The following is a 12,241-nucleotide window of genomic DNA, read 5'->3' on the forward strand; positions in this document are numbered from 1 at the left end:
GTGAAAACACGGCCATGCAGGGCGAAAGCCCGGCACATGCAGTGCGCAAGCACGGCGAAGCAAGGCAGTGTGGAAACACGGCCATGCAGGGCGAAAGCCCGGCACATGCAGTGCGCAAGCACGGCGACTCATTGCAGTGCGGAAGCACGGCGTTTCCCTTGCAATGTTATTTGGGTTCCCAGAACCTGTCTGAGGTGTTGTTCACCTCGTTTTTTGTGTTACCCGCCCCTCCTGGCAGTGCGAGAGCACCGCGACTCTCATCTGCAGTGCGGAAGCACGGCGTCCTCGGCAGTGTGGAAACACGGCAACTCTGCAGTGCGGGAGCACGGCGTCCTTTTCGCGATGCGAAAGCATAGCGTTCCTGGCAGTGCGGAAGCACGGCGCCCCGGGCAGTGCGAAAGCACGGCGTTCCTTTTGCAGTGCGCAAGCACCGCGTCCTTATTTTTGCAGTGCGAGAGCACGGCGACTCATTGCAGTGCGGAAGCACGGCGTTTCCCTTGCAATGTTATTTGGGTTCCCAGAACCTGTCTGAGGTGTTGTTCACCTCGTTTTTTGTGTTACCCGCCCCTCCTGGCAGTGCGAGAGCACCGCGATTCTCATCTGCAGTGCGGAAGCACGGCGTCCTCGGCAGTGTGGAAACACGGCAACTCTGCAGTGCGGGAGCACGGCGTCCTTTTCGCGATGCGGAAGCATAGCGTTCCTGGCAGTGCGGAAGCACGGCGCCCCGGGCAGTGCGAAAGCACGGCATTCCTTTTGCAGTGCGCAAGCACCGCGTCCTTATTTTTGCAGTGCGAAAGCACGGCGCTTCTTGCAGTGCGAAAGCACAGCGTCCCCCATCGCAGTGCGCAAGCACAGCATGCAGGGCGAAAGCCCGGCCCGCAGGGCGAAAGCCCGGCAAAGGTAGTGCGCGAGCTTGACCAAGGCAGTGTGGGAACACGGCAGCCAGATTGCGAGCTCGTCCGAACGTCGTGCGCAAGCATGACACATCGGTCAGTGAGTGTCTGGATTGTCATTACGCGGACGCACACCTTCGCGGTGTGGGAACACCGCGGCAGTGTGAAAACACGGCACGCAGTGCGCAAGCACGGCCCGCAGGGCGAAAGCCCGGCGATTTGTTTCTGTGTTTTTTGTGTTTCTGTGTTTTTTGTGTTTCTGTGTTTTTTGTGTTTCTGTGTTTTTTGTGTGTTTTGTGTACCCTGTGTTGTCCCTCCTGGCAGTGCGAGAGCACGGCGCTCTTACCTGCAGTGCGACAGCACGGCGTCCTTCTGCAGTGTGAAAACACGGCGACTCGGCAGTGTGAAAGCACGGCGTCCATTTATGTACAGTGCGAAGCACGACACTTCCCGGCAGTGTCCTGCAAGTGTGACACGGCGCTCCCCGGCAGTGCGAAAGCACGGCGCTCTCACCTGCAGTGCGGAAGCACGGCGTCCTGGGCAGTGCGGAAGCACGGCGACTCGGCAGTGCGAAAGCACCGCGTCCTTATTTTTGCAGTGCGAGAGCACGGCGACTCTTTGCAGTGCGGAAGCACGGCGTTTCCCTTGCAATGCTACTTAGGTTCTCAGAACCTGTCTGAGGTGTGTTCACCTCGTTTTTTTTTTTGTGTTACCCGCCCTTCCTGGCAGTGCGAGAGCACGGCGCTCTCATCTGCAGTGCGGAAGCACGGCGTCCTCGGCAGTGTGGAAACACGGCAACTCTGCAGTGCGGGAGCACAGCGTCCTTTTCGTGATGCGAAAGCATGGTGTTCCTGGCAGTGCGGAAGCACGGCGCCCCGGGCAGTGCGAGAGCACGGCATTCCTTTTGCAGTGCAAAAGCACCGCGTCCTTATTTTTGCAGTGCGAAAGCACGGCGTTTCTTGCAGTGCGGAAGCACGGCGGCCTCTTGCAGTGTGCAAACACGGCGTCCCCCATCGCAGTGCGGAAGCACGGCGGCCTCTTGCAGTGTGCAAACACGGCGTCCCCCATTGCAGTGCGGAAGCACGGCGGTCCTTTGCAGTGCGAAAGCACGGCGTTTCTTGCAGTGCGAAAGCACGGCGTCCCCCATCGCAGTGCGGAAGCACGGCGGCCTCTTGCAGTGTGCAAACACGGCGTCCCCCATTGCAGTGCGGAAGCACGGCGGTCCTTTGCAGTGCGAAAGCACGGCGTTTCTTGCAGTGCGAAAGCACGGCGTCCCCCATCGCAGTGCGGAAGCACGGCGGCCTCTTGCAGTGTGCAAACACGGCGTCCCCCATTGCAGTGCGGAAGCACGGCGGTCCTTTGCAGTGCGAAAGCACGGCGTTTCTTGCAGTGCAAAAGCACGGCGTCCCCCATCGCAGTGCGGAAGCACGGCGGCCTCTTGCAGTGTGCAAACACGGTGTCCCCCATTGCAGTGCGGAAGCACGGCGGTCCTTTGCAGTGCGAAAGCACGGCGTTTCTTGCAGTGCGAAAGCACGGCGTCCCCCATCGCAGTGCAGAAGCACGGCGGCCTCTTGCAGTGTGCAAACACGGCGGTCTCTTGCAGTGTGCGAACACGGCGTCTCAACGCAGTGCGAAAGCACGGCGCAGATCTTCAAGATCTTCTCTGAAGCTAGGCCTAGGATCTGGCCGGGTAGCTTGCTCATTTCTTCGGATGGTGCCGACGCATCACCACCGGTTGGCGAGGAACCAACCTGGCGCCCAGTTTATGTTCGGTCTATGTTGACCGGCGGAGAGGCGGCAGAATGTACTCAGGCATTTGGGACCTTCTGTCTGCCGTTTACCCCTTCCATCCTCACCCCCCCTCTCCTCCCCCTCTCTTTTCCCCCCCCTTCCCTTAGTAGGAACAGTGTGTCACGATGTATATCGTAACTAGAGAAAGGCATTGAATTTAGGGCTCATTTATTCGACGCTCGGCTATCTTTCATAGAATCTGAGGGGTCAACGTTCAAGCCAGCCACTGGCCTACCGCTCAGCGTTGCTGCGCATCCTCTCTCCCCTCCCTCTCGGTCACTGAGGGAGGCTCGAGAAAGGCCAGCAAGAGGCAGTCGAGTTCGGAGAGCCAAGTCGAGCGGTCGAGAGAGGTGAGAAGGAAGCAGCGAGCAGCTAGCAACGTCACAGTACACCAGTACTAAGTGAACTCCGATTTCTTCAGCGACCGGGAGTTGTGTCGAGGCTAAAGTCGATTAGCCTCTCACACAGTGAACTCCACTGCTCTACACTCGTTTGGGCGAGTGTTAAACGACACTTAACCTGTTTGGACGACGGGTTGCCAGTTTCGACCAACGACAACACGTCAGGTTTGGTCGAAACCTGACTCCCCATTGGTAGGCCACCAGTGGGGCATCGAGGCGAGAGAGGACGTCTAGGAAGGCCAGGAAAAGCCTTTCCCGCAACTCCGCGGACGATCCGGACCCCAGGAGGACAGCTAGTGCCCGGCCAGTAGGACTTAGGAAAGTCCAGAGTGCTGGCCGCCGCAGCGCACTAGTCCAGTGCGGGATCGCAAGAGGACGTCTAGGAAGGCCAGGAAAAGCCTTTCCCCCAACTCGAACGAGGGTGGTTGACGGACGCCCCACCAAGACTCCCGTCCCCTGCCGCGGCCCACCCCAGTCGCCGACTGAGTTTAGCCGGCCCAGAGCGACACTGGGAACTCTGATAGAGACAGGTGTGGGCAAAAATCTACTCAGAATGGGAATTTGACACTTTTTTGTGAAGGAAAATATAGTGAAAATCTGTGAAATCCGGGGGAAATCCTAAAGAAGTTATGCATTCCCACTCATTCCTGACAAACTCATGAATTTTCATAAAATTTTTAATGATTTCGTAAATAATTATTCCCTTCAAAAACAAGGAGGATAGTGCTCCACTCTCAGTCCAGGCAGTGAATATGAATATTGTAGATGACATGACATATGCGAAAAAAATTTACTTTGTTTAGAGAAGTAAAGAGGTGAACATTCTGAAAATCTTATAATCAAGGGTGTTCAGCATAGATTGTGAAGGAGGAAGAAAGATAGATACATTTTTGGTTTCCACTCTGTATCTCGAAAACGGTTGAACCTAACAAACAAATCAAGTATTAAATACAAAATTCATGGTATTCTAACTCTCTGTAACTTAAGTTAGTTAAAATTTTGTCGCGAGTTTGATCGTTCTCGAGGTTTACGCCACTGGAAATCGGTAATTTTCCAACATTTTTCCTACCACACTATTTCTGCTTTTAATAGTTCTCATCATGAGTTTGAAGCAATACTGAAAGGAAAAAATTGAAGGAAGTAGAGTGGAAAGAGAAAGTGGAAGCGGAAAGTGGAATTTGAAGTAAGAAAGTTGTAGAGCAATCAATTATTTTTAATTTCATGATATAATAGTTATCAAACGAGAATTAAAATTGATTGCTGTCAACTACTCCAGAGACATCTATTAAGTTATTGCAAATATTGAATAGAGGAGAACAGCTGGAACGCATTTCGATGAAATGCAACATCCAACAATTATTTGTTAGTCTGATGGCCATGCAGTGAGTTGTATTTCTGGAATCGTGATCAGTAAGAACTTTATAAGTATAGATGCTGACAATTTAAAGTGAATCTCATGTTGCTGCCCTATTACATTTACATGACCAGAAATTTTATCAAGCTATAGCTATAGAGTATAGAGCATGGTGATAATAATCGTATAATAATCTGGTTTAGGTTATACTATTATAGGTCCATCTTCAATCACCCCAGATCAATTTTGATCATTACATGGGCAGAAATATCAATGCTTACCATGCTACAAATTGAATTTCAAAATCATGATTGACCAGAATTTTTATTCTCATAAAGCCCGTGTGGCTTTCCATGAATAAAAGCCATATTCGCTATTGTGTAGTTACCACAAAAACCCCAACCCCACACGGCAACTACGATCAAAACTATTTACTATTCACCACAATTGAATGAAAACTCTAGTATTTACTATTTACTACAATTGAATGAGTGCAAAACTGTACAATAGGCGAAAACAAACAAATAATCACACAACACCAACTGTATGACGAGTGAGTGAACCAACTGGGAGTGTGACATTACAAAGGAAACCCAAACATTGCCACCATCAAGTGTAGGCTACAATCAAACAAGTTCGGAAATATTCATGATCGTATGTTACCTCAATGTTGTCATTAAAAAGGGTATTGTCTGATCGCTAACAACCCCCATCCCCTGCATGACACGTTGGTATCATTATTTCTCATTTCACCGATCGATCAACCATTGTTTTCAGCCTATTCAAGAGACGTCACTTTCGCTTTCACAGCCGTTCGATCTCCGTTTTGGTAGTAGAATTTTTCAGAGCCGTTGGCGCTAAGGGTCGATTCAATGCAGCAAACAACATTACAGTTTCCCCTCCTCTGAACACAGATGGATAGTCTTATAGGCTGTAGGGATTCTGAAAATATTTCGTATTTTCTTTCTTGTGATTTTGATTTTTCTGGAGAAATGAATTCAAGTTTGAAACAAGATGATTGTGTTGAAACGTCTTCGATTTCGAGAAATTTCATCATCTAGATTGGAATACGTCATCATATTATTGGGAAGTGATGCAGATGCAGCGAGAGAGCTCTGGGATTTTTAAGGACCTAGAACCAAGTTCTTTGATAATGTATTAAAAATATCTTTGAAACAAGTTGAGTTCAACATAGGCTATTGATAAAAAAAATCACCACTTCAGGGCTCCGGATGCAAATCTTGTATGTTAATCAATACATTATAGTTAGATTTCAAATATTTATGCATCCACAGTCAATCATGATTTTTTAGAGATCCGTGAATATCTGTGCATTGAACTCTGAAGTGATTAAAAGGTACTCCAAAATTACTGATGAGGAAAAAAGGAAATAAAACTTCAAAATTCATACACATTTGAAAATTTCGATGATTTTCCAAACCCATCTCCGGTTGGAAGATGGATAGCCTAGAATCTCACATGACACATTACAATCTATCATGACTTTCACTAGGGAATAGTGATAACTCAAGAGACTCATACTTCAAGTTTAAGTTGTGAATCCACCATATTTCTTGAATCTTGTAATTTCCTGTCTGCCTACGACTCGAATTTCATCATAAAGAGTCTCCAGTCTCTGGTGATAAGAAATAGGGCAAAGACATTTTCGGCGGCATAAATTTTGTAAGTCGCCCCACATCTTCATATTGGAATGAAAGCTCCATCTAGATTTCTCGACAGAATCTCTTGAGAAATTATTATTTTCTCCTGAACGGAACTATGGTTTACTATTCGAATGGGTCCCTCTAAAAACGTTGCAAATGACAAAATTTCATAAAGTGATATTTCAGGTAGAGAAACATTCTACAAAGTTTTTCACTGACAAAATTTCATAAAGTGATGTTTCAGTGTAAAAACTTTGTAGAATGTTTCTCTACCTGGAACATCACTTTATGAAATTTTGTCAGTTGCAACGTTGCAACGAAGAATTGTAGAATTAAAGCTATCCGTGTTTCCTAGTTGTATTAATAATGTACAATATATTTACAACTAAAAGCTTAGTATCAGGAGAAGGATTAAGGGTAGAGCTCCTTTCCGGAAAGTGAAATGGATTCCAATATAAAAATTCATTTTATTCGAGGTTGAGCGAACATTCTCTGCATTACAATATTTCCAATTAGTCTGAATCTGATAGTTTCTGAGGAAGTTTACTGAACACATGAGTGAACTTTCTGATTTAAACGGCCTTCAAAAATGTATTATTGAATGATAATAGTTGTGCTTGGTGATCAATATTAATGAATACTTTTTAAACATGTAATGAAAACATGGCATTGTAATTACATTGTGATTCCAGTTATATAGTTAGGCCTACACTCCAGTTCCCATTTTCTACAAAATCCTTCTTTAAAATACAGACTAGGCCCAATAATAATAAAATTATATCAACACATTGCAACATTCCTGTTGAGGAATCACACGTGCGAGTGACGTGGGAAAATTCTGAAGGTGCGTACAGACTTATGCGTCACGAACTCGTGCATTTCGCTTTTTATCAGCTGATGCTATTTTTATTACATCGGTATCATATTGTTTCTATAAAAATACAGATACAATAAGCTGAACATCAGCTGTTGAAAAGCAAAATACTTGTGCTTCCCGAACACGTGCATTTCGCTTTCCATCAGCTGATGTTATCTTATTGTTTATGTACCAATACATATATAATGAGCTGATGAAAAGTGAAATGCACGTATTCGAGGTGCATTCGTCTGTACACACTTCTAGAGGGACAGCTAGCTTGAAACTGCAACATATTCCCTTGTTTATGGTACGTTCTGGGCACCTTATGGAAAGTCCAAAATACTGTGCTAACTAGGTACCGCCTACCGTCGAACTGTGCGACGTACCTTGGTACATAACAAATGCAATAATGGAGGGTAAATTTTCTGAAATGAACGAACTATTGGTACTTTGGAAATAGAGGATAGTTTTCTGAAATAAACTAACATTTTGGATAATTATTGTACTCACCGACGACCTGGATGGAGACAGCTTCACTCTGCGCCGTGCGATGTGTGCCGGCGATGGTGTTGGTGACTCGACACACGTACTCGCCCTGATGCTCGTAGGTGACGTTGCGCAGGATCAGCATCTGGTCGGTGCTGCGAACCAGCACTGAATCGGACGCAGATGCGGACGCGGATGCAGGAAGTCGCTGCAGCCACTGGTAGTTGGGCGTCGGGTTAGCGTCCGCCTCGCAGGCTAGAGTAACCGGTGAGAACAGCGTCGCCGTCGTCATCTTGTCGCGACCCACGCTGCTGATTGTCGGCGCGTCTGCAACAAATCACACTTCAATATTTCTCTCCCTAAACTCACATGAGATGTAAATTTCACTTTTGTAAACGTCATACCTTGAATTTGTCTGAAGGTAGACCTCCGAACGGGAGACATTTATGATATGTGAGACCGACCAATTTATCCAATGATGTTCATCTAATATCCTTTATGATGTATTTTTATCACTTATAATTGTGACGTAACTCATGTATGCTTTGAATAAAATGTTTGATTGATTGAATGAAACTATAAATGAATTACTAAGTTGTACTTATGACTGTTCTCCATGCAATTCTAGCCCCAACTCATTCAGCAGCCCGAGACTATCTTCGACAATCTACCGCCTTCTCAGAATGCTACGAGCGGAGTAGCGAAGTGTCTCATAGAGCGAAGTGTCTAGTTTGTCTAGTGTCTGACGCATTTTAAAAAAATGGTATGAAAAACTCTGAGAGAAGGTAAGTGAGCTATGGAACACACACTCTCAGTTGGCTACATAACTATGAGGAAGCATGAACAAGCTGGAAGCCCAATATTTCCTGGATCGATCATTGAGCTGGTAGAATGTATGCTTGAAATATGAAAGTTCAGACATTAATGTCAATTGAAAGATTGATATTATTTGATCATCGATTAAGTTTATATTGTTTGAAATACTAAGACTTGGTTGGATGTTAAAATACTTGATATGAACCTCTTGTAACGAAAATCAATTGGTTCGATTCAATTATACTCTTGTCGATACTCTCTCGATAATATAATATTTTATTCTCTATTATTTTTTCGCTCAATATGCTGCACACTGATAATGTACACAGTCATTCCATCAAAGAATTCTACCTCGCCCAGAACATGATGTGTTCAATCAGTCAATCGATTTGATTCGATAATACTTGAGGTATTTTATATCATTTTCTCGCTCGATATACCCCGCACTGATAGAACTCACAGTGATCACAGCCAAAAATTGAACATTTCCCATAACATGATGTGGTTCAGTTGCCGTTGCTGGCACTCGCTGATAGCCGTTCATGGTCCAAACTCATTTATATAGAGGCGGCAGTTGTCCGAATGGCAGTGGGCCGAATAGCAGTTTCTTACGATTTCTTGCAGTTTCTTGCGGTCGATACAATCTGCACTGAAGATTCACTGAATCTCCTCTGAATCTTTGTTCACTGAATCTGCACTGAATCTTCGTTTCGGCGCGCTCCATTTGCTCCGGCGGCCTGAGACCAGCACGCAACTTCCACCCGGTAAGTGGAAAGTGCTCGTTCCCGTTCAACAATAACGTTGTGCTTTCGCAAACAATCATTCTTGCAACGCTATTTCTTCACAATCATGAAGAGATACTAATAATAATGTACAATGCATAGATGTGGCATACGGACCTTTAACACCTTCACAGTTTTGAGGACACTAATAATAGTCTATTAGAAAGACGATTCTGCACTTTGTAGATTGGAGTTGTAAATTGAAAATTGAAGCATATTAGAATTGACTTCGAAGCCAATTACTAAGACAATTCGAATTTACTTTGTGGGAATAATCAAGGACTGAAAATTTTGTGAAGTGATCGACTACAAGGCAACCTATGTCGGACTATGTATAACCTTATCTAAATTTGGGAGAGGAATAGCACAAGGTTACCTTATTTTTCTCTCCTTATCATTTAGATGATGTACTGAATGATTAAATTAAAATTGAATAAATGTACTTATTGTATGAATCAATAAAGGATAAAGTCAAACTTTCAATATAGAATCGAGACTTTGAATAAAACCAAGATATGAAGCTTTATTGAACAGTGAAGATTTCTAGATATACAAAAATAAACAAAAGTTATAATAAAATTACATGGTTTTTCATATTTGTAACATCTTATTGTGTTTTATTTGTTTCGTAATTCTTTGTAATTTTGTTTTGTCTTGTTTTGTGTGTTTTTAATAAATTGAAACATTTATAATAATGTTGTCCAATATTGTACACCATTATTCCATTTCATACTCTCCTGTAGTCTATGTAAATTCCTATTCACTTTATCAAATCATAAATATATTTCCCATCACGTTTTGTAATATTCAAGTTTGTTATGAATTAGCTACTTTTTATGTTATTGTTCCCAGCTCTACTACTGATTCAAGTAAAATTTTTCCTTCAAAAAACAATATTGTTGTAATATGTCCTCTTTTTCCTTTGATCATAATGTTTCCTATATGATTCAGTAAAAACTCCAATAATTCATTATTGTTCAACTATTAGTAAATATACTAATATTGCATTTATATGCTCGAATGTATATTGTTATAATTTGATTTTATAATTATTGATGCTATTATTTGATTGTTAAATCATTTCTCCTATTGCTAATATTTATATGCTCATATGAGGGGTATAAGTTGAATCCGGGAGAAGGAAGAAGAGGAGCGAAAAATTCAACTGAATTAGAGTACATGGGATGGAAAATGTTTTTCAAAGGCATGAAAAAGATGAATAAAAAACTCAGTAGAGGTGGATGGCAAGGGAGAACTTGAAAGTAATCACCGTTCAAAAGCAATCTAAAACATACATTCTCTTATCAAACAAAATGAATAGTTCGTTTTGGGAGAGCACTCAACAAAATTGTGACAGGTGTAAAATCCATTCCAGCTAGAATTTTCAAGGGAAGAGATGATGTTACAGTAGTGCAAACTACCGATATGGTACATGGTAGGTAACATTTGTCAAAAACAGAATCTCTAGCACAAAGGAGAGAATGGAGAGTATAGTAATCTACTTTTTATTCAACCTGGTTTCACATCTCTCTGTCAGTTGAGTATCTGATGTGGTATACAGTTCATGCTGATACATAAACTTGCCAGGAGTCGTGTAAAGGGCTAATTTATACGTCATTGTGTACAGTACACGACTACCGGCAAGTTTGATTCCACCTCCAAATCATCAGAATATTTAAATCAATTGGTTCACTTTACACGATGATCGAGATACAGAAAAAGTAAGTTATACCAGAGGGAACTTGTTTTATTCTATGGTTATTATGTTATATGTATCTCAATGTAAGTTTCACGATAACAATGTCCGCCGAGCAAGTGTGAAATCTCTGATTTATCAACCCAGTATATATAATACTATTCCCATAAGATCCAATGGTACTATTCATACTCGTTCGGCCGTGTTGAGTGGGAACAGTCCAATCAGAACCCATAGGAATTATATTTTCACTGTGCCGGTCACTTCCACTGTCACTGATATAATATGATATTGTGGATATGTGGAAATCCAGTCTAAATTTATTTATGACTGACAGTCGTTGGACTGCTGGATAGGTGGGAAAACCATTCTTTTACGGATGTTTTTCAGTTGAATCAAGTTTGAATGTCATCTGTATCAAATGAGTGATTTGTTTTATTATCGGTAAATTTTATTCCTATTTTTGTTTGAAGATTAACTATTACTTACTAATAATATTAATTAATTGATATTACTTAATTATATTATTACTCCCTGAACATGATTGTTGACCTAAATGATATCATTTGTTGAATTCATTCTCTTTCACCTCATAAAACATTAGATCCGTTGAGACCAGAATAACGGTGAAATCAAGGCAATAAATAGCGAGGGGAATGGAAGAAATATGGGGAAACAGAAATGCAATAAAGGGCTCTTTTAGTACTTTCGCAAGCGACTATTGTGGTCAATGTGACAACAATGAGAATAAAAAAAGGGATAAGATGGAAATACGAGCAGTACTGTAATTCGAATGACTCTAATCGAGCTACGAAGAGTCATGTTGTAAAACGAATCTGAGATTCAACTAGCTTTAACCTTCGACTAGACTGACCTTGTCAGTCTTATCTGAGTATCTTGGATCATTTTAAATGGGACTATAACGATTATCCTGTTTGACTTACTACAATGTAATTAATAGGTTTTTACTTGGTTTCTCGTCTTGTTTCCAGCATTTAATTGGGATTTTCGTTTAATATTAATTATTATTCTATTTTTTATTCCTATGAAGAGTTCCTTTGTAGAATGTTGATGGCGCATAAGATTTTTAATATACTTCAATTTACTTTATAGAATATACTTCCAATAATATGCACGACGTGGAATCTTTCCATCAAACTCGGCTGATGACGTTCCAAACTTCGCATTTTGTTTCATACTGTTGAATTTTTTGAGTTTATTGAGACAATATCTGCAGTGAAATTCTAATGAAAATTTATAATCTATTCGAGAAGTGGCTAGTAACGATTAAAACGCCAGTATTGTTGACACTTTTAGTCTAGTTACTCTCGTGAATGTTGTAACAAAGGATTGGGAAAGAGGTTCACTCAATCAAATAAAGACATTCAGCTTTCTGAATGTAACTCAGCAACATAACATGGTATCAGACTAGCTTGAAAACTTTACAGTGTATTGGACCAGTAAAACTTGGGATCATTCTACATTGGTCGGGGTCAGAC

The 12,241-nt window shown here is 42.5% G+C and overlaps 1 protein-coding gene across 1 annotated transcript in view; it reads right to left on the reverse strand.

The window, feature by feature from the left end:
• LOC111063053 (irregular chiasm C-roughest protein-like) overlaps positions 1 to 12,241 on the reverse strand; it is a 175,241-nt gene that overhangs the window by 18,832 nt on the left and 144,168 nt on the right. The window contains exon 6 of the mRNA XM_039420521.1: positions 7,473 to 7,775. Within this exon, the coding sequence (XP_039276455.1) occupies positions 7,473 to 7,775 (303 nt within the window). The remainder of the gene's footprint in view (positions 1 to 7,472; positions 7,776 to 12,241) is intronic.

The sequence above is a fragment of the Nilaparvata lugens genome, chromosome 2 (assembly GCF_014356525.2).
Source record: "Nilaparvata lugens isolate BPH chromosome 2, ASM1435652v1, whole genome shotgun sequence".
NCBI classification, from domain to species: Eukaryota; Metazoa; Arthropoda; class Insecta; order Hemiptera; family Delphacidae; genus Nilaparvata; species Nilaparvata lugens.